The 23888-nt window shown below is 37.6% G+C and overlaps 1 protein-coding gene across 4 annotated transcripts in view; it reads right to left on the bottom strand.

The window, feature by feature from the left end:
* The window catches only part of MEMO1 (mediator of cell motility 1), a 123677-nt gene that overhangs the window by 45501 nt on the left and 54288 nt on the right, over window positions 1–23888 (bottom strand). For all 4 annotated transcript variants that reach the window (XM_045054717.1, XM_023251975.2, XM_045054718.1 and 1 more), the window contains exons 2-3: window positions 18706–18787; window positions 1832–1900 (exon numbers count right to left, since the gene is read on the bottom strand). In XM_045054717.1, coding sequence (XP_044910652.1) covers window positions 1832–1900; window positions 18706–18787 — 151 coding nt within the window. The remainder of the gene's footprint in view (window positions 1–1831; window positions 1901–18705; window positions 18788–23888) is intronic.

Below are 23888 nucleotides of genomic sequence, written 5' to 3'. Positions count from 1 at the left end.
TCAAGGACAGCCACCTTCAAGAGAATACAGCTATGACTGTGAATTATTTTTAATATTAGGACCTTTAGATTTATTCAAAATTCAATTATTATATACTAATTACAAAAATAGGCTGATCACATCATCATGTATCATTTGCCTCTCTTTACTCACTCACTTTATCATCATCATCTTAGTCCTTGGCTTTCTTCCTTTTTCTCTTTTTCTTCCCATTCTCACTTTCTATCCACTTATTTAATACATGCTTTCTGCTTCTACCAATATAGATTCTATATCTCTCTACATAACATTATCAAATAGAAAAAGGTTTGGGAGGGGCGCTTGGGTGGCTCAGTTGGTTAAGCGTCCAACATTGGCTCAGGTCTCCAACGTCAGCTCAGGTCGTGATCTCACAGTTCCTGAGTTAGAGCCCCACATCGGGCTCTGTACTCATAGCTCAGAGCCTGGACCCTACTTCAAATTCTTGTCTCCCTCTCTGTGCCCCATCCCCACTCATGCTCTGTCTCTCTCTGTCTTAAAAGTAAATAAAAAACATTAAATATATATATATATATAAATGAAAGAAAGAAAGAAAGAAAGAAAGAAAGAAAGAAAGAAAGAAAGAAAGAAAGAAAGAAAGAAAGAAAGAAAGAAAGAAAAAGGTTTGGGAAAGGCTATCATATAAACTACGTTTGATTATCACTGATTTACAGACCCAGGATCAAATGAAGGAAGCTTCTGAAAATCTTTCCAATCTATTTTTGCTCTTACATATGAAATACATTAGTTAAAATTGTACATTAAATAGGTATTAAATACTTGCTAAAACACTCCTCAAAACATAAATGAAGGCTAACCAAAACTTCATCAATTTGGCAACATTATTGTATTTATTATGAAAAACTTACTAAAAATAATTTCCAACAAAGGTATGATACAATGAGCAGAGCACACTACATAAGAACAAAAAAGAGCATCTCTTTTGAACAAATTGCTCAAAGGCAAAGGAGTAGGCTGTGGGGTGAGGTTTCCTTTTTAAACTCATGGCTGCTGTGAGTTACTTCCTTGGAATGATTACATCCACCGCCACTAGCACAACTCGAACCTAGTAATCAACATTTGACACAGGGAAGATAACTGACTTTACCTATGTGTAGAGTGTCTGTATAACTAGCATACAGACTGGAGCCTGATACTGGTTCACATTTGTGAATTAACTATTTAAATAAACTGCTAGTCAGTAAATTAAGTAATTTGGGTGACTATTTCTAGCAGAAGCTTTTCAAACTTCACAAATTTCTTATTTTAAGTGTATCACTTTGTAAGTCTCAATTTGCCAGAAAAAAATTTTAAAGCTAATTTCAGAGCTCCCACCAAATTACTAAGAGCTAACATGCTTCAAACGCCATATTAAGTTCACTATCAGATTCTAAAATAATTCAGCTACTTCATCTTGTCAATGAAATATTGTTTTCTTTCATTAACCACAAGTACAATAAAGAATTTTTAATTACAAAATGATTAACACAGAACAAAGTCCTCTGCATTCTTCTTAAAGATGTTCATCTCCTGGGTTTTGAAAGAAAACTTTAAAAACCAAAATATGTAACCTTCTAACAGTTCCACAACTAAACATTTACCAACAAAAGGAAAAGTCAAGACTAAATGTTCAGAAATGAAAAACAATACAAAAGCTTCTCATAATCTATAGAAGGTATTAAATAAAAAGTCAAATTCCTAATGAAATCGAGTATATGACAATAAGCATGCAAAAGCAAATTACTTCATGACAGAGCAGTTATGATATAATTCCCAACCTTCTCCCATTTAAACAAAACCATGTATTACTTACGTAATGGATGGATCCACTTGTTTGTAAGCATGAGCAGCACAAGACCCACAGTACGTATATCCTGCGTGGCTAAAAAACAAAATATTTTTAAATTTAATGATCAGATTCAAAATCAAGATGTTCTGAAACAAAAAAACCTTTTGAAAGAAATAAAACTATGGTAAACATAACAGAAGTGAGTGTAAAAATAAAAGCAATATAGCTAATGATGCAAACTCTAGAAGACAACAGAAAACACATAATTGCTTTATGTTCCAATTTTAAATTTTAAAAAGTCTTTTGTAACATTTTTGGTCTACAGGACAATTAAATTTAGATATTCAAGGCTTACTTGAAGTTGCTAATGTAATACTAATAGAATTTATACATTCCTCTTCAATACCATTAGCAGACTATTACATAGTAGTAAGACCAAGAGCAAGTCAAATCTAAATAAATCAAATATCCTATAATAATAACTCATCTTTTTTAAATTTCTTTTTATTTTTTAAACTTTTTTTCTCAAATTTTTATGAAATTCTAGTAATTAACATATAGTGTAATATTGGTTTCAGGAGTACAATTCAATGATTCATCACTTACATACAACACCCCGTGCTCATCACAAGTGCCCTCCTTAACAACCATCACCCATTTACCCCAGCCCCCACCCACCACCCCTCCAGCAACCTGTTATTCTCTATAGTTAAGAGTCTCCTTGGGAATGCAAGCTGGTGCAGCCACTCTGGAAAACAGTATGGAGGTTCCTCAAAAAACTAAAAATAGAACCACCCTACGACCCAGCAATTGCACTACTAGGCATTTATCCAAGGGATACAGGTGTGCTGTTTCAAAGGGAAACGTGCACCCCCCATGTTTAGAGCAGCACTATCAACTATAGCCAAAGTATGGAAAGAGCCCAAATGTCTATTGATGGATGAATGGATAAAGAAGATGTGGTATATATATACAATGGAGCATTACTTGGCAATCAAAAAGAAGGAAATCTTGCCATTTGCAACTACATGGATGGAACTGGAGGGTATTATGCTAAGTGAAATTAGTCAGAGAAAGACAAAAATCCTATGACTTCACTCATAGGAGGACTTTAAGAGACAAAACAGATGAACATAAGGGAAGGGAAACAAAAATCATATAAAAACAGGGAGGGGGACAAAACAGAAGAGACTCATAAATATGGAGAACAAACTGAGGGTTACTGGAGGGGTGGTGGGAGAGGGGATGGGCTAAATGGGTAAGAGGCACTAAGGAATCTACTCCTGAAATCATTGTTGCACTATATGCTAACTAATTTGGGTGTGAATCTTAAAAATAAAAAGTAAAATTAAAAAAAAAAAAAGTCTCCTAAAAAAAAAAAAAGAGTCTCCTATGGTTTCTTATAACATAACATACAGGGATATATTAATTTCAGGTATATAAGACATGATTCAACAATTCTATTCATTTCTCTGTCTTCATCAAGAAGTATATACTCTTAATCCTTTTTACCTATTTCACCCATCAACCTCACAGACCTCCCCTCTGGCCACTACTAGTTTGTTCTCTGTATTTAATAGGTTGGTTTTTTGTTTGTCTCTTTATTCCTTTGTTTGTTTTATTTTTTAAATTTTACATTGGAGTGAAATACTGTATTTGTCTTTCTCTGACTTACTTCACTTGATACCCTCTAAATCAATCTATGCTGTTGCAAATGGCAAGCTCTCATTCTTTTTTATGGCTGAGTAATATTCCTCTGTGTGTGTGTGTGTGTGTGTGTGTGTGTGTGTGTGTGTGTATCTCACATCTTCTTTATCCATTCATCTATTGATGGACTGAATTCTTATGTCCATAGCTAAGCAATGGCTGCAACTGACAAGTGTGGAACAATGAAAACACATGCCTGATATGAATGACTTCTCTGCTGATTAGATACGTTTTCAAATATTAGGAAGAATATTTCCTTCCATACTTTCATACACTTTTTTTTTAAATGTTTATTTTTGAGAGAGAGGGAGAGAGAGTAGGGGAGGAGCAAAGAGAGAGGGAAATAAAGAATCTCAAGCAGGCTCTGCAGTGTCTGCGCAGAGCCCAATTCAGGGCTCGAACTCCAACAAAGAGATTGTGACCCTGACACAAAAAACAGATACTCAGATCAATGGAACAGAACAGAAAACCCAGAAATGGACCCCCAAATGTGTAGTCAACTAATCTTTGACAAAGCAGGAAAGAATATCCAATGGAATCAAGACAGTCTCTTCAGCAAGTGGTGTTGGGAAAACTGGACAGCAACACGCAGAAAAATGAACCTGGACTACTTTTATACACCATACACAAAAATAAACTCAATGTGGATGAAAGACCCCAATGCAAGACAGGAAGCCATCAACATCCTCAAGGAGAAAGCAGGCAAAAACCTCTTTGATCTTGGCCACAGCAACTTCTTACTCAACATGTCTCCAGAGGCAAGGGAAACAAAAGCAAAAATGAACTATTGGGACCTCATCAAAATAAAAAGCTTCTGCACAGTGAAGGAAACAATCAGCAAAACTCAAAGGCAACCGACAGAATGGGAGAAGATATTTGCAAATGACGTATCAGATAAAGGATTAGTATCCAAAATCTATAAAGAGCTTATCAAACTCAACACCCAAAAAACAAATAATCCAGTGAAGAAATGGGCAAAAGACATGAATACACACTATCAAAGGAAGACATCCAGATGGCCAACCGACACATGAAAAAATGCTCAACATCACTCATCACCAGGGAAATACAAATCAAAACCACAATGAGATACCACCTTACACCTGTCAGAATGGCTAACATTAACAACTCAGTCAACAACAGATGTTGGCAAGGATGCGGAGAAAGAGGATCTCTTTTGCATTGTTGGTGGCAATGCAAGCTGGTGAAGCCACTCTGGAAAACAGTATGGAGATTCCTCAAAAAAATTAACAACAGAGCTACCCTATGATCCAGCAATTGCACTACTAGGTATTTATACAAGGGATACAGGTGTGCTGTTTCGAAGAGACACATCCATAGCCAAAGTACGGAAAGGCCCAAATGTCCATTGATGGATGAATGGATCCATCATTGTATATAGAATCTAGTGAATATACCAGTATGGCAAATAAGCACACAAAAGAATGCTCAACGTCATTCAGTCACTATGGAAAGGCAAATTAAAACTACAAAAAGCTACCACTAAACAGCCAGTAGAATAACTGAAACCAAAAAACGTGACCATATCAAGTATGTTAAGGATGCAGAAGTCAAATTCGAGCTATACTCAAAATGTAAAGTGGAAATGTATACTGGAAATGTAAAATGTTACACTTTCGAAAACAGTTTGGCAATTTCTTAAAAAGTTAAATATACTCCTACCATATGACCCAGCTTTCCACTCCCAAGAAAAATGAAAGCATTATTACCACAAAGATTTGTGCACAAATGCTCATCCCAGCTTTATTTGCAACAGTAAAAAACTGGAAACCTAATTCCTCAAAAGATGAATGGATAAACAAATGGAAGTATAGAGGTGCCTGGGTGGCTCAGTCGGTTAAGCGTCCAACTTTGGCTCAGGTCATGATCTCGCGGTTTTTGAGTTTGAGCCCCATGTTGGGCTCTGTGCTAACAGTTCAGAGCCTGGAGCCTGCTTCAGATTCTGTGTCTCCTTCTCTTTCTGCCCCTACCCTGCTCTCATTCTCTCTCTCTCAAAAATAAATAAACATTAAAAACAAAAACAAAAACACAAAAAAATGGAGATACAGTCATATAATGGAAAACTCTCCAGCAATAGAAAGGAACTATTGATACACCCAGAAGTAATTATACTTAAAAAGATGGTTAAAAAAAAAATAGAGAATGCAACAAAGAGCTCATACTGTATCATTACACTAAAAAATAAAAACTAATCTGTAGCAACAAAGAATAAGTCAATGGATGTGACTGGAAAGGAGAGGCAGAGAGGTACAGAAGGGATGAATCACAAAAGGGCATAAGGAAACTTGAGGATGATGAATATGTTCATTATCTTCACTGTGATGGTTTCATAGGTGTATACATATTTCAAATGTATCCAACTGTACACTTTAAATATATGCAGCTGCAGGTCAACCTACCACAATAGAGCTGTTTTAAAAAGGGTCATCATCTGATCTAGCTTAAGATATGAATAGAGAAAAAGAGATTCACATAAGTCAATCACAGCAATATAGGATAGTAGTGTGCTTAATCAGGAGTTAAGTAATATGGTACCTACACTAAGCACACTGAAATCACTAAAGGTTTTATTGGTTGGGTTAATGGTAGTCACTCTATCCATATACTTCTGGCAAGAGAGCCTATCAAGTTGCTTTAGTATAGCAATATTCTCCACAACCCGGTTCTAATCTTAGCCAGAAGAAATGTAAGTTGTTCTATGGCTCAGCACATTCAGTTTTGCTGATCTTGATATTCTAGCCTAACCAGGGGCTCAACTGTTTCCAATTCGGTCCCCAATCCTCCAGTGCCAAACACCCCAGTACAAACTACTTCAGATTCCTGACAGCTGTTCCTGATCTTAACATTACTGGCTTCCCCTTGTCAATTCAGAAATATGTTAGCTTCCCTAGTCAGGTGGACCTTAAAAACCATTTGATCCACCAGCATCTGTCCTGGTCTGTGTCAAACCAGAATAATATCTCAAATTTTCAATACTGCATTGCTCTCAGTTGTCACTCATATCCTATCCATCCATGTCCCAACCCTTATTCTTTAAATTGATACATCTTAGATCAGCTTTTCAGACTTTAATTCCTATTTGCCATTCTTCAATTTAAAGGCCCTGACCTTCATTCCATACTCCGATTTCTCAGTCTGTCTTTCCAGTGTGAATCTCTCCCAGTTTCATCAATCCTGTTCCTACTCAACCACAGTTCTTAAAAGCCAGAAAGTTGTCTTAGAAACGTGGGATTCTAAGATACGATAGAAATAATAGTAAGAGTAGAGAAGTAAAGGCACAAAGGAAGAGCATCAAAGTTGAAGGAAGAACATGTGCAAATGCCCCAAGTGTATGACGTAGGTGAGAAAATAGGAGACTGGCCTGAGTGGAACAAGAAGTAGTTTGAAGGCACAGACAGACAAAGGAGTCTGGGCTTGATAAAACAAGTTACTGAAAAACTGCTGTACACTCTGGAGCAGTGTAGTGACAATACGAAACTGTTACTAGTCTAGAACTGAAAAATATAAGATCAGAGACAGGAAGTGTTAAATGACTCTCTCTCAAAAATTTGGCCTGTGGTAGTATTGTCATGGTCTAGAAAGGTCTCAATGCCAGTGGGAAATGAGATATGAATGACCTACACTGTAAAAAGAAAAAGTGACATAGCTTAGTAACCAAGGAGGTATCGGGGAATGAGGAAGAGGAGAAGAGGGTAACTACGATAATGAAAATAAACTAACATTTACCCAAAGCTTACTATGTGTCACTCATCCACGTAAGGCAAGACAGCAATTCACTGAATCCTCACACCAACCCTATGAGGTAGGAATTACTATTTTTCTTTTAGAGATGAAGAAATTAAAGCAGAAAGGTTAAGATAGTTACTCTAAGTCACACATAGTAAGTGGCCACATCAGGACTTAAAAGTAGGCAGTAGCGTTCCAGAACCCATTCTTAACCTCCGTAAGAGACCTTTACATATTTTAAGGAAGAAGGGAATGTTTTTGTGGTGTAGGAAAATCAACGACCCTAAAAACTGGAAGAATACCATATATCCTATAAGACTGTAGGGAAGGTGGGTGGTTCTGAAAACATGATTAACTGACGTAAGTATGCTTTATAGTATACTCAGTATATATATATAATATACATATAAAGTATATAATATATATATAAAGTATAAAGTATACTTTATAGAACTCAGACTTCATAATTTCAGATTTTCAAGTTGAAGGCTTAAAAGTCTGATAGAAAACAAAACAGTTGTAAAAAGAGAGGAAGAATCTTATTAACTTGAATAGAGAATACACTGCAGAGTGTTTAAAAAAAATCATTGGGGCGCCTGGGTGGCGCAGTCGGTTAAGCGTCCGACTTCAGCCAGGTCACGATCTCGCGGTCCGTGAGTTCGAGCCCCGCATCAGGCTCTGGGCTGATGGCTCAGAGCCTGGAGCCTGTTTGCGATTCTGTGTCTCCCTCTCTCTCTGTCCCTCCCCCATTCATGCTCTCTCTCTGTCCCAAAAATAAATTAAAAAAAACGTTGAAAAAAAAAAATCATTAAGTGTACCATCCCTCTTAACCCATATCCTGAGAAACTCTACTTCGTAAAAGAACCAAGATCATAGCCAAAGAAAAGAATTTCTAGTACTTTCCTTTATCCTGGCCCAGACACATGGTAAGTAAGAGAGCCATGGTAACAATCATCAAATCTCATTAATGATCCTCTACTCCTACACCCTTCTCTTGCTAATAGAATCCATGATTACACATACATGTGGAAGCAAGGTTTCATTAAGGGATCATTCACAATAAAAGAGGCTTCACTAAGGGAACAGCTAAGGTGTTTTTCATTTGTGCCTATAGTCAGAAGAGCAATGAAAATGTGAGCTCTACAGGGGAGCCTGGGTGGCTGAGTCGGTTAAGTGGCTGACTTTGGCTCAGATCATGGTCTCACATGGTTTCAAGCCCAGTGTCAGGCTCTGCACTGGCAGCCTGGAGCCCGGAGCCCACTTCGGATTCTGTCTCCCTCCCTCTCTGCCCCTCCCCTGCTTGTGCTCTCAAAAATTAATAAACATTCAAAATTTAAAAAAAGAAAATGTGAGCTCCACAGATATTTGAATATACATCATAAAAGTATGTTCCAATCAGTCTTTCAAGGCTCTTAAAACCTTAATGCAAAGTCATCCCTGTTCGCTTTTCCAGATCACTCTGGTTCCCAATGTAACCTCATGAAGACAAACACCTATCATTTATACTGTAACACCTATCATTTATACTGTAACACCTATCATTTCTCATTAGACTAAAAACATGTCTCTAAAAACTGATCCTTCTTATAACACAGGGTACTTCTGCTTCTGTCCTTGTTCCTACACACCAGTTCACCTCCTAACCTTCTAGAATTTCTGTATCCCCCACAGAGCTGCAACAAATGAGGATGCAAGGGTACTCTCCATGGTCATTCACAGTTTCGCACACAGCCAGCCTTGCAGTGTGGGTATAATTAAAATTCCTATGTGAGGAAAATTGCCAATTACTACATGACATGGACTTTCACTTATTCATTCTGAGACCTTCAAAGGTTATAGGTGAATAGCATAAAGTGTGAATGCCAAGAGCCTACCACGTATTCTATGAGAGGCTTTTCATCAAAGAGGATATGGAGAACAATAAAAAAACACTTAGACTCAACAAAATCAGGTTCTCATAGCCTAGTTCTATTTAATAGCGGCAAAAATACAAAATAAAAAGATTGCCCTAGATGGAATGAGAAGATTGGACCAGATAAAATAATCTCCTGCAGCAATAAGAAAAGTCAATAAGATCTACTAAAGCTATGATCTAGAAAGCCAGAAACTAAATTTAAAAACACTTGGGAGCATATGGGATTAACATGAACAACTGGTTCTAAACAGTTCCCAGAAGCAGCGGCCTCACATTGCGACTCTCCATTTTACTTCGCTGCACCTCGTCTTTTATTCTTTTACTCTCATAGGTATTGCTCAAAGGTCCCCAAGATTCCTGCTTCATAAAAAAACATTAGATGAGGGGCACCTGGGCGGCTAGGTCAATTAAGCGGATTTCAGCTCAGGTCATGATCTCACAGATCATGAGTTTGAGTCCTGTTTGGGGTTCTCTCTCTCTCTCTCTCTGGCTCTCTCCCATTTGTGCATGAACGTGCTCTTTCTCTCTCTCAAAAAGAAATAAACATCAAAAAAAAATTTTTTTTAATTTAAATGATTATATCTCAAAAAACGTCCAGGTTCAAAAGTCATTATTCAGAATATTTTATTTTTAAAAATGGAATCTTGGGGCGCCTGGGTGGCGCAGTCGGTTAAGCGTCCGACTTCAGCCAGGTCACGATCTCGCGGTCTGTGAGTTCGAGCCCCGCGTCGGGCTCTGGGCTGATGGCTCAGAGCCTGGAGCCTGTTTGCGATTCTGTGTCTCCCTCTCTCTCTGCCCCTCCCCCGTTCATGCTCTGTCTCTCTCTGTCCCAAAAATAAATAAACGTTGAAAAAAAAAATTAAAAAAAAAAAAAATGGAATCTTACAAGTATTAAGTAAACAATACTATGAACTAATAAAAGGTATTAAAATTATCCAAGTCAAATAAGAACAAACTGACCACAATGTTCCACATCTAGATTGTCTGACCGCTAAAGTATACAGGACCTGAGATACTGCCATAAATAACCTACCACTTAAAATAAACAAGGACTAGAAATAAATAATTTATACATCTCCAGTAACTTAAACGAACTACATGATTTATGAAGATTCATTGTCTCATGATACACTGGTGGAGCTCAACAGGTATGCCTCACAGTATGTAAACTGGTCTTCTATATAAATGTTCCTCAGCTTTTTAAAATTATTAAACTCACTTTTGTGTTAAAATACATGCACACAGTGTAAAAAAGTCAAACAATAAAAAAGGGGGCACAATGAAAAGTGAAAGTATCCTTTACTCCATACTACTCCTACTAGGTTAACTAGTAACAAATCAAACTCTAGTTTAAATACATGAAGAGTGCTTCAATATCCACAGTATCTGCTTAATCGTGTAAGTAAGCCCCTTTACTCGTGTAAGTAACCTCTCCAATTATCTGATTATATTTTTCTATCCAACATGAGGTTTAGGTTTTTTTTTTTTTTACGTTTTTATTTATTTTTGATAGAGACAGAGCACATATGGGGGAGGGGCAGAGAGAGAAGGAGAAACAGAATCCAAAGCAGGCTCCAGGCTCCAACCTGTCCGCACAGAGCCTGACGCAGGGCTCAAACGCACAAAACCGCAAGATCATGACCTGAGCTGAAGTTGGAAGCTTAACCGACTGAGCCACCCAGGTGCTCCTCCAATATGAGGTTTCTTAAGTGATGCATAACTGTACAGCTCCATTCTAAGGGTTCCTGAGATATTCCTGCGTACTGCAAAATAAACAACAATTTTGGCATCAAGATGTCTTGCAGTCATGGTAGGAAGGCTTTGGGAACTCCTAGTCCATGAGATCATTTCAGTATATATCTCTGGGCAACACACTGTTTCCTGCACCTCAAGATACGTAAGGCGATCCTAAATTCAATCAAAGGTTATTTTTAAATCAAATTAAATTCTTCTGAATCTTCCAACTGTGCCTGCCTATATGTCATATAGATTAAAATCATTAAGATTGATTAACAGTTGGTTTATGGGTCGATATTTATTCTTTAACAACATCATTCTATTTAATCTACATCAATATACAAATGAGCAATCTGTTAAAAGTAATCTGTTAAAACTCAGGTTCTGAGTTGGGTTTTGTTTGTTTTTAAGGCTCCCCTTACAGAATTTATGCCTATGAAGGTAAAATCTAAGAAAAGCTGGCCCCAGAGAGCTAAATTTTATAAAAGTTAAATAACTTTTTTTAGGGACACCTGGCTGGCTCAGTCGGTAGAGCATGCAACTCTTAATCTCAGGGTTGTAAGTTCTAGCCCCATTTTAGGTGTAGAGAATACTTAAAAATAAACCTTAAGAAAAAAAAGAATGTTTTTTTAATAGACTTAAAAGTAGAGATCTAAAAATTTTAAGTTTTCTAATTACTAGATAAGCATGTTCTTAACAAAGATGATTTTGTGTCTCTACATAAACAACAAAATATTTGTTGCTGCTTTTCTACCTCAAAAAAAAAAAAAAAACTACTTTGGGTGTCTGGGTGATGCAGTTAGTTAAGCATCCAACTCTTGATTTCAGCTCAGGTCATGATCTCACAGTTCATGAGATCGAGTCTCTCACTGGGCTCTGCACTGGCCATGAGGAGTCTGCTTGGGATTCTCACTCTCCTTCTCTTTGCCCCTCTCCCACTTGCACCCTTTATCTCTCTCTCTCTCTCAAAAATGAACAAATAAACTTAAAAAAAAGACACTTCTGGAAAGGAAAAGCATTACTTCTGGAAGCCATATAATAAGATAAACTTGAATATATTTAAAGTTTTCATATTAACAAAATGGAAATTGCATTATATATGCATAAAAATAACTACAAAGTCACTATATAACAGAAACATTCACACCAAAGCCAAAACTATTTTCAAATATCCATTTTAAAACCTAAGGTAACCTGGGAATCTTTTCCAAATCAATGTATTTTAACTTAGACTCAAAAATTTCATTTCCCAGTCTATTGCCAATTTCAACTTAAAGCTAATAATAAAAAGGAAACAAGTCTAGCTACACTTTCATGAATAACTAGCCTCAACTTAATTGTATGTTCATTTAGCACAGCTCCCACATTTAGAACAAGTTTTAACTAGGAAGATAGCATAAAATACTTAAATACCAGCAAAGTAATTAGAATGACAATAGGACCTATGTCTTGAGTTACTATAAAGACATGATTATTAATCCATTCTTACCCAATCGAGAATTATGCAAACTTCCCCCCCTCATCCCTGCATCAATTTTTCTTTCTCTACTGGATCATTTCATCTATATCATAAGCACTTTAATATCTCCCATCTTAAATAAAAATTCTCACCTGACAACATACTCCCATTCCCTCATTTCCTTGATTTATAGAAAAGCCTGTTAAAAAAAAAAAGCAAAAAAAACCATCCTCACTCATTTCCCTCTCCAATTCTTTCTTGAACCCAGTGCGATCGTGCTTTCATCCCTACCACTCCACAGAAATCGTATGTATCAAGGCCACCAGTGATCTCCATATTGCCAAATCCAATTATCAATTCTTAGCCCTCATCTTATTTGACCTATTGGCACAGAATTTGACACTGATGATCATTTTCTCCTCCCAGACACATTTTTCATCCTTTTTTGCCTCCTACAGACACCACTCACCCCTGGTTTTCCTCCTTCCCCACTGGTCTTCCTTCAGTATCTCCTTTGCAAATGCTCACCTTCATCCAGATCTCTAAATGAAATTAGTTTGCCTAAGGGCTTAAGTCTTTGAACCTCTTCTCTGTATTTTACTTGCTACACAACCACAGGCTGTTTAGACTTTAAGTGTGATATATGTATCAACACAGCCTTGGCCCTTCTTCTCTGTACTCCAGATTCGTATTTTTAGCTGCCCATTTGAGATCTCCACTTACAGACACCTAACAGGCGTCTCAAAACATTAACATGGTCAAAATACAATGCTAGATTCTACAAAACACTTTATTTTTTTTTAATATATGAAATTTATTGTCAAATTGGTTTCCATACAACACCCAGTGCTCATCCCAAAAGATGCCCTCTTCAATGACCATCACCTATCCTCCCCTCCCTCCCACCTCCCATCAACCCTCAGTTTGTTCTCTGTTTTTAAGAGTCTCTTATGCTTTGGCTCTCTCCCTCTCTAGCCTTTTTTTTTTTTTTCCCCTCCCCCATGGACTTCTCTTAAGTTTCTCAGGATCCACATAAGAGTGAAAACATACGTATGGTATCTGTCTTTCTCTGTATGGCTTATTTCACTTAGCATCACACTCTCCAGTTCCATCCACGTTGCTACAAAGGGCCATATTTCATTCTTTCTCATTGCCACGTAGTATTCCATTGTATATGTAAACCACAATTTCTTTATCCATTCATCAGTTGATGGGACATTTAGGCTTTTTCTACAATTTGGCTATTGTTGAGAGTGCTGCTATAAACATTGGGGTACAAGTGCCCCTATGGATCAGTACTCCTGTATCCCTTGGGTAAATTCCTACCAGTGCTACTGCTGGGTCATAGGGTAGGTCTATTTTTAACTTTTTGAGGAACCTCCACACTGTTTTCCAGAGTGGCTGTACCAGTTTGCATGCCCACCAACAGTGCAAGAGGGTTCCCCTTTCTTCACATCCTCTCCAGCATCTATAGTCTCCTGATTTGTTCATGTTAGCCACTCTGACTGGCGTGAGGTGATATCTGAGTGTGGTTTTGATTTGTATTTCCCTGATGAGGAGCGACATTGAGCGTCTTTTCATGTGCCTGTTGGCCATCTGGATGTCTTCTTTAGAGAAGTGTCTATTCATGTTTTCTGCCCATTTCTTCACTGGATTATTTGGTTTTTGGGTGTGGAGTTTGGTGAGCTCTTTATAGATTTTGGATACTAGCCCTTTGTCTGATATGTCATTTGCAAATATCTTTTCCCATTCCATTGGTTGCCTTTTAGTTTTGTTGACTGTTTCCTTTCCAGTGCAGAAGCTTTTTATCTTCATGAGGTCCCAATAGTTCACTTTTGCTTTTAATTCCCTTGCCTTTGGGGATGTGTCAAGTAAGAAATTGCTGTGGCTGAAGTCAGAGAGGTCTTTTCCTGCTTTCTCCTCTAGTATTTTGATGGTTTCCTGTCTCACATTCAGGTCCTTTATCCATTTTGAGTTTATTTTTGTGAATGGTGTAAGAAAGTGGTCTAGTTTCATTCTTCTGCATGTCGCTGTCCAGCTCTCCCAGCACCATTTGTTAAAGAGACTGTCTTTTTTCCATTGGATATTCTTTCCTGCTTTGTCAAAAATTAGTTGGTCATACTTTTGTGGGTCTAGTTCTGGGGTTTCTATTCTATTCCATTGATCTATGTGTCTGTTTTCGTGCCATCTACAAAACACTTTAAAATCTACTTCCCACCTCTACCTCTGTTTGCCCCTTACAGTATAAAATCAATTCCATGTTTGCAGTTTCACAGGCCAAAACTTAAGAGTCATCCTTGACTCTTCTTCTACTCTGCTGGTCCTACCTTTGAAATATATCTGGAAGACACTGCTTCTCGCCACATCCACCACTAGCCCCCTGTCAAAGCCACTATGTCATCTCTTTCTTGTGCTATCATAATAAGCCTCCGAAACTGGACTCCCTGTTTCCACAAAACTAAACATCCATACAATAGCAAGAGTAATCCTTTTCAAATCTAAGTCAGGTCATGTCATTTCTCAAAATTTTTCACGACTTGCCATATCACTTAGAATAAAACATAAAGTTTTCATAACAGCCTACAAAGCCTCCTTACAATGTAGCCCCTGGTGCCTGTCTCATCCACTACTGTTCCCCTTGTACATGCCACTCCAACTACACCTTCCTCCGTGCTTTTCCTCAAAATATACTAAGCATATCCTGCTCCAGAGCCTTTGTACTCACTGTTCCTCAACCGGAAAACCCTTTCCCTGGATATCTGCATAACTTCTCTCGCATTATTTAGGCTCAAGTGTTAGTTACCTTATTGGGGAGACCTTTTCTTACTATTCTATATAAACTAGCACCTCCAAACTCATATTGTCATACTCTTGATCCTCTGATCAGCTTTATTATTCTTAGCACCCGTTAGCATCTGATACAGAATATACAGGCATTTTATTGTGCTTTGCTGTATTGAGCTTCACAGATACTGCTTTTTTTTTTTTTTAAGCAAACTATAAAGTCTGTGGCAGCCCTGCATCAAGCAAGTTGATCGGCACCATTTTTGCAACAACATTTGCTCACTTCAAGACTCTGTGTCACATCTTGGTAATTCTTGCAATCCAAGCTTTTTTATTGTTATTACATGGTTATCTGTGATCAGTGATTATAACTCACTGAATGGTAAACATTTTTTAGTAGTATTTTTTTCTTTTTTTTTTTTTAAAGTTTATTTATTTATTTTGAGAGAGAGGTGGGGGGGGGCAGGGAGGGAGGGCAGAGAGAGAGAAAGGCAGAATCCCAAGCAGGCTCTGCACTGCGAGCATAGAGCCCAATGTGGGGCTCAAACTCACAAACCATGAGATCATGACCTGAGCCAAAATCAAGAGTCGGATGCTTAACTGACTGAGCCACCCAGGCGCCCCTAGAATGTTTTCTAGTTAAGGTATGTACACTGTTTTCTTAGACATAATGCTATTGTACACTCAAAAGAATACAGTGTAAACATAACTTTTATATGCACCGGGAAACAAATAAATTCATTGGTCTCATTTTATTGCGATACTCGTTTAATTGCAGTGGTCTGGAACCAAACCCACAATATCTCTGATGTATGCATGTAATTATTTATTGTCTGCTTTTCCCAAGTACTCAAAGGTAAGCACCATGAAAGTAGTAATGTGAGTTTATTCATAATGCAACTCTAGGGGGGTAGTCGAAAATGGCAGCACAGGAAGATCCTGAACTCACTTCCCACGGACACACCAAATCTACAGCTACATATGGAACAATTCCCTCTGAAAAAGATCTGAAAACTAACTGAATAGTTCCTTCACAACAAATGGTAAAAGGGCCACATTAAGATGGGGAGGAGAGACAGGACAGTCTCATCAAAACCCGACCCCTAGCATGGGGACCCACAATCAGGAGGACTCTCACAAATCCAGAGTTTCTCCCTGAGAACTGAAGGGTTTGTGCCCCACATTAGGTACCCCAATCCTTGGGAAGTGTAACAGTGAAACAAACCCCAAAAACATCGGGCTTTGAAAAACAACAGGGCTCATATCCAGGAGACCCTGAAGGGCTGTAGAAACTGAGATACTTCTCTTATGGGCTCACATGCAGACTCAGTAGCTCTGGAAATTGGCACAGAAACAGCAGTTTGCAAAGTGCCTAGACTGTAGTGAAGAAGATTCACTGGCTAATCTTAAAGCGTCTACCAGAGGGGCAGGAGTCTGTTGGAACTCTCTCCAAGAACAGAGGCACAAGGCCATTTTTGTGCTCTCTCTCTGCCTTAATAGCACCAGCAGGGTGACCCAGCATCATGCTTTCCTATGGCCCTGTAAAAAGCTGATGTGTACACATCAGCCATGCACTCTCCCGTGGCCTTGCTAAAGCCGGCAGGCACACACAGTCTACACAGGGGACACTCCTTGATCGATCACCTGCTTCCTGTGGCCAAGGCGGCTTGCGTTTCTGGGTCTGTTGGGCTATAACAATTGGAAAGACAGTTCTGGACAGGCTACCTCCAGGGCACCACGCAGACAACAGTCTGAAACATATCCTAGTCTTTCTGTGAAACAAGCCTATTTACTTGTCCCAGAGGTTCAGCCTGAGGGGCAGCATTCACGTTGGCCACACAACCAGAGGCTATGGAGGTGCTTTCAAGGAAAGTAGGCCAGCGGACACCATCTTCACACTCTCCTTAAGCCTCACTACAGTACCCCAGTACCTCCCAGAAAGGAGCGTGTACACTCATCTGAAGCCCTGATTTTTGCCACTGTCACCCAGGGAACACCTTTAGGTCACCTGGTCTGGAGGCCAACAGGGTTTACAGTCTCCAGGACTATGTATGCATACTTTAAAAGCTGCTGCCTGAGGGTCTGGCTTCTAATCAGACTGAAACTAAGGGCTGAGTGAGATCTTTCAGAACACTGACAAGTCGTGGCACACTCTCAACAACTGGGACTTATCAAGAATAAATCAGGCTGCTCAGACATTCACAAAAGTTTCAGAGACAGCCAAGAGCTAGGGTAAGGTTGAAAGATAAGGTTCATCTCTTACACAAGGCCACTCTTTCAAGACTGGGAGAGAGGGGTACTGCACCTCATACATAGAAACAAACACAGAGAGTCAAGCAAACTAAGGAAACAGAGGAATATGCCCCAAACAAAAGATAAAGATAAAATCCCTCCAAAAATCTTAACGAAACAAAAAACAGCACTAAGAACACCTGGCATTTAGCCAGGTACATATTTGTTTAAGTTATTAGTTTAAGTTATGCTAAAAGTTTATAAAGATTAACTGATTTAATCATCAAAAACCCTATGGAGGTACTATTAATATTTCAATTTTACCAATGAGACAAAGGCACAAGAGATTTAGTAACTTGTATGTCACATTCCTTGTAAGTGGTACAGTCAGCCTCTTATATCTATTAAATGAGATCAAGTTAGATCATACGAATGGAGCATTTAACGAAATGTTTGGCACATTAAATACCTAGTATTTATGGAGTACTTATTACATGTGCCAGACATTAATGTAGACTCTTTATGTGTATTTACTGATTTCTCATATTGTTTAATAAGTGGATGCTATATTATTATTTTCACTATTTTTTATTTATCGGGGCACCAAACCTAATGCAACAGAAGTTATAGAAAAGACACTGCTATGAAAGAAATGGGACAAACACTAACTTTTACTCTTCTCAGGAAACAGTTAACATGTGCTTAAAAAAATGTGTTTTGAAAGTTACACTGGAAACCAAATCAAAATGAACTGAATTCCTATCACATACAGACACTCTGTTAACTGTTTATTTGTTAGCTTGTAGTTCTAAAAAGCCTTCTGAGATTCAAAGACAAAATAGTCACAGATTTTCTTCAATAAAAACAAAAAACAAAAAAAAACCCTCCCGCAGGTTTGTTTGCTACTCCATACTGCATGATATTCTGTTTAACGCACCTTTTTTAATTTAAGGAAAAAGTTGGCTGAATGAAAGTAGATCTTTTTAATATTTAAAACCGAGATTACTCATTTACATCAATCTGAAATCACCAAGTTTATGTACTGCAAATAACCCTCAGCTTTAAGTCAGTTTTATTACCAAAAATAAACTCTAAAATTACTGCACCTGAGAAAATAGCTAATTCCTTTATCCTTGAGTTAAAGTGGAAGCCAAAGGAATCATGAAAATGACTAAATATAATTTCTTCAGCTCAACATAGCATTTATTATTTAATTTTTTAAAAATTTAGTTCAATTTGTAGTTACTCATTCTATATTAATAATTAACATATGAAACATGTAAAGATGTCTTTAAGGTAAAGAACCTTAAAACTTACGGTGCAATAATGGCTCTAGCAGGTCTTTTTGTAGACTGTACTTGTGAGAGCCAACCTTCTAGCTGTGCGTTCAGCTGCGGTCCTATAAAAAGAGAAAGAGGGAAACTGGAGTCAGCAGAGAAATGTACTATATATAACTATATGTGACACAAAGCCCTCACTGAACCTATTTAGGACTAAAATAGCTTAATGGGCAGTGGGATCATTAGCTTGGATGATAATGTTTGAAAGTTAACCAACTACTAAGCAAGCCATAGATAAGATCATGTACTGATTAAACAATATTTGCTTTTATCCATTTACTTATTTATATCCGTCTTCATTCCAGAACTATTCAATCTACAATTTGAGGCACTGTTTAAACAAAACAAGAAACAAAAGACTGTTGGCAAATGAAAAGAAAATACCCAAGTGATTGTTTTCAGAGTGCCAAAACTTGCTTAAGTCACTAAAATCACATCCATGGAGTGATCACTCCCACACCTAATACCTTTCCCTCCTATCCATTCCAGCCCCTACTCCACTGACCACATTAATAACCAATGACTATGCCATGTCAAAAATCTCAATTTCAGTTGCCTGGGTGACTCAGTTGATTGAGCATCCAACTCTTGATTTCAGCTCAGGTCATGATCTCATGGTTTGTAAGTTCAAGCCCCATGGCAGGCTCTGCACTGTCAGTGAGAAGCCTGCATGGGACTCTCTCTCTCTCCCTGTCTCTCTGCCCCTCCCCCATCTGTACTCATGCTCGCGCTCTCTCTCTCTCTCTCTCTCTCTCTCAAAAATAAGCATTTAAAAAAATTTTTAAGTAAAAAACAAAATAAAATACATTTTTTAAAAATCTCAATTTCAGGGTGCCTGGGTGGTTCAGTTGGTTAAGCGTCCAACTTTGGCTCAGGTCATGATCTCGTGGTTCATGAGTTCGAGCCCCGCATGGGGCTCTGTGCTGACAACTCAGAGCCTGGAGCCTGCTTCAGCTTCTGTGTCTCCCTTCCTCCCTCTCTCTCTCTCTCTCTCTCCTCTCTCTCTCTCTCCCTCTGCCCCTCCCCCTCTCATACTCTGTGTATGTCTCTCTCTCAAAAATTAAAAAAAAAAAAGTTTTTATTAAAAAATCTCAATTTCAAACATCCCACTCTCCTCACATCCTATCTTTCCAGTTCACTTCTAGAAATCTGTTCGTTCCCAACAGATATGGAGTTACTTTTCCCACTATCCTTCCTCTCCTTTCTTCTTCACCTCTTAACCCAGCCTGAGACTTGATGATCCATCACTACAATCATTTCCTTGCCTTTGCCCTCAGTCTTGTACCTCTCTTCCTCCATCACAGTAAAGTCATAGTTAAAACCATCTTTCCACTTGACACAGTACCTTCACCTATATAGCTGAATGAGATAACAAAGAAATACAACCAAATGAACTTTGAAATTATGCCCATAAACTTCAACAGACCCTTAGGAAAGCTCAGAAAACATATTACATTAACTTAGAGAATTTGCTCTCTCAGCCTTAAGACAATCACTTCATAGAGCTTTCCATTTTATCTTGAACTCTCATCCCCCTCTCACTCCCAGATGATCATGCTTTTCAATTTGTCAAAGAAAATCAGAAGATGGCCAACCATCCTGGTTTACCCAGGACTTTCCCAGTTTTAGCAATGCAAGTTCTGCATCCTGGGAAACCTCTTAGTCTCAGGCAAACTTGGACATTAGTCACCCTAAATTCAGAAAAGAACTCCTTCCCCTTTCGACCACTTATTCTGCTTTCTCTCCTGTGTCAACAAATGGTCCTTACTCCTATCAAAAGCCAACAAATTACTTCTGCACTGGGTACCATTGTTTTTCTTCTCAAGGACGCTGCTCTTTTGTAACTATCCCAGTCTTCCTACACTAACTTGGTCCCTTTTTACTAGATCATTACCATTAACATGCAAATATATAAAATAAGCGGACTGATTTCCCCCCAACTACCACTCATTTCTCTGGCCCCCTTTTTCTCTTTTTTTTAAGCTTTTGATCATAACATATTTAAACATTACAAGAGAATCTAGATAATAATAAAACAAACACCCATGTAACCACTGTCCAAATATAACATTCTTATTTGCTTAAGATCTTCCTTTATTAAAAAATAAAATATTACAGACACAGCAGAAAAAATTGCTGAGCCCATTATATATTTCCCTCCTTAGAGGTAACCACTTCCTGATTTTGGTGTTTTTCATTGCATTACAGTTTTACTAATATATATACCTATAAAACTATGCATTTCTCTGCACAGCTATTGTTCTACATGTTTTAATATATTAAATAAATATATTGCACATATTCTTTTATAATTTGAGTTAGTCACTCAACATTGTAAGTTATTCATGTTGATTTTGTAGCTCTAATTCACTCACTCTCAATACTGTTAGTATCGTGTGAACATACCAAAATTTACCTATTCATTCTCTTCACAGACATTTGGTTGTTTCCACAGCTTCACTGTTAATACTCAATGTTACAAGTCTCTTATAAACATGTATTAAGAGTTTCTCTGGGATTTAACTAAAAACAAAAGTACTGGATCATAGAGTAGGCACATCTTCAACTCTACCAGAACACTGCAAACTAAATTGCCCACTAAAGTGGCCAGATCAATTTACCCATCAGTGTAAGGGCATAAAAAATGAGAGCTTTAACTCTCCCTGTTAAAACTAAGGGAAGAGAGGGACACCTGGCTGGCTCAGTCAGTGGAACATGTGACTTTTGATCTCGGGGTCGTGAGTTGGAGCCCCACGTTAGGTGAGGAGCCTGCTTATAATATAATATAATATAATATAATATAATATAATATAATATAATATAATACAATACAATATGGGTCATCTGGTTAAGCATCCAACTCTTGCTTTCTGTTCAGGTCATGATATCACAGTGTATAAGTTAGAACCTCGCATCAGGCTCCACACTGTTAGTGTGGACCCTGCTTGGAATTCTCTCTCTTCCCTCTCTCTGCCCCTTCCCCACATTTGCATGCTCTCTCTCAAAACAAATAAATAAGCTTTAAAAATAAATTAACTACATAAAATCAAACAGGGAAGAGATACCCCACACATTTTTCTTAGAGCACTTTCTCTAGAAAGCTTGTAATTGTAAATTCTTTCTTTATCCCTTTGAAATATATGTATATGTAAATCATTTTAAAAGCTAAATAAGCTTCTATCCCCTCCACCCACCCCAGCTGGGGCTCAGTCAGTAGATCATGAGACTTTTGATCTCAGGGTCATGAATTCAAGCCCCATGTTGGATGTAGAACTTACTTTTTAAAAAATTAAATAAGTAAATAACTATGTAAATGAAAAAACAAACAAATAAATAAATAAGCAAGATTCTAACCAGCACCCCAGGACTATCTTTAGGACCTAATAACCACTTCTTTGAAATGTTATTTGCACCAAAGGAGAGAGCACCCTCTTTCTGCCAGTTTCTGTGGGAAGACATGAGCACTAAGTAGCCAGCCACCTACCTTCAAGTTGCAAAAGATTCAAGTTTATTTTTAGCCAATTAACAAATACATATGGTCACCCCAATTACCAAGAGATTTAGGATAAGTCACATGTGAGAAATGCTGCTATCAAGTTCTCTTACTTGAGCACTACTTACAATTTATCTTGACAACATGTATGTAATGAGTTGTATCTGCTTGGCTATAGAAAAGCGTGAGCTCTCCTTATATCTTTGCAATCTTTTAGCAGATTGCCTGTAATGTGCTTCACATTCTGGCTCAATGCTTACTCAAGAAAAAAAAATTTCTTTCTCTTCTACCTTTGAAGAGAGGTTTTTCTGAAATAGAGGCTTTGGCTTAAATTATATTTCTCCAACATCAGCAAGGCTCAACAATTTGCATTTCTCTTCATCCTTACAAATATAGGACACTGTCAAATTTTTTAGCTTTTTGGCAAATTATGGGTATGTAATAGTATCCCTTTATTAAATCTTATTTGTATTTCCCTGATATCCACTCAGATTAAACATCTACTGATTTGGATATCCCTCTGTATATATATTAAGGACTATACACATAAAAAAGTTTATAATGAACAGCCCCATTAGTAAAATACCAAAGTACAAAAAAGTTCTGATTTCAGCAAATATTGTGGTTTGTTTTAAAATTTTAACTTTTTTAAAGTTTATTTATTTATTTTGAGAGAGTGAGAGCAAGTGGGGAAGAGACAGAGACAGGGGGAGAGAAAGAGAATCCCAAGCAGGCTCTGCACTGTCAGTGCAGAGCCCAAAGCAGGACCTGAACTCACAAACCATGAGATCATGACCCGAGCCAAAGACACATGCTTAACCGACTGAGCCTCCCAGGCACCCCTAAAAACTTAAATTTAAGGACAATTACCCCCCCAAAAAATTATATTACATAATCTCATTAACTGAAGGAAAAATAGTTCAGATTTTCAAAGTAAATTTTTAGCTGCCTAACAAATTTCATACTAACTTAAAAAATAGTGCTCTAAATATTTCCACATTATAGAAAGTTTATAAAACAGAAAATGAATGATGGATAAAAGCAAAGAACATATTATCTCCCAATTTAGGCACTCTACTGCCATCAACTTCAGTGATTTTAAGCTCTAAATCAAGCTCTCTTAGCAGTCTTTTTATTAAAAGACCAATTTCCTCAGAAGGATCCTACGGTAAAAGCTAAACTCCAAGTTTCTTAACTATCTTTGAATAAGATAACTGAGCATATCTATTTATTACATATGGTTGCTTAATTGTTGATCTACAAAGTGTCAAGTAAAAAAATGAATTCTTCCAGAGAGGCTGATACTTGGCCATAAGGTATCCTTACTTAATACAAGATGATGATGAACTATTGCTTTATTTTTCAAATACCACTGGATCTGAAGGCACACTAATGAGTAGGAAAATCAAAAGTACTATTAAATCCTAGTAAAACTATTTAATGGCTGTGTGATCTTGCCCTGAAAGGGATAAATAGGTATTTACTTCTTAGGATAAGATACTAAAAGTAGGTTCCCAAAGGATCAATGCTCAGGTATTTCCTTAGGAAACAGACAATAAATAATGGGCTGTATTTACTACAATGTAACTTATTAACACTTCTGTTTTTATCCTTCTTGAGTTAAACAAGTTCACAAGCAAGTTTATTCTCATGGTGACAAAACTAAA

The sequence above is a fragment of the Felis catus genome, chromosome A3, assembly GCF_018350175.1.
Source record: "Felis catus isolate Fca126 chromosome A3, F.catus_Fca126_mat1.0, whole genome shotgun sequence".
In the NCBI taxonomy this organism is placed as follows: Eukaryota; Metazoa; Chordata; class Mammalia; order Carnivora; family Felidae; genus Felis; species Felis catus.
Note: the sequence above shows the minus strand (reverse complement) of the source record. Positions and strands in the feature narration are given on the sequence as shown.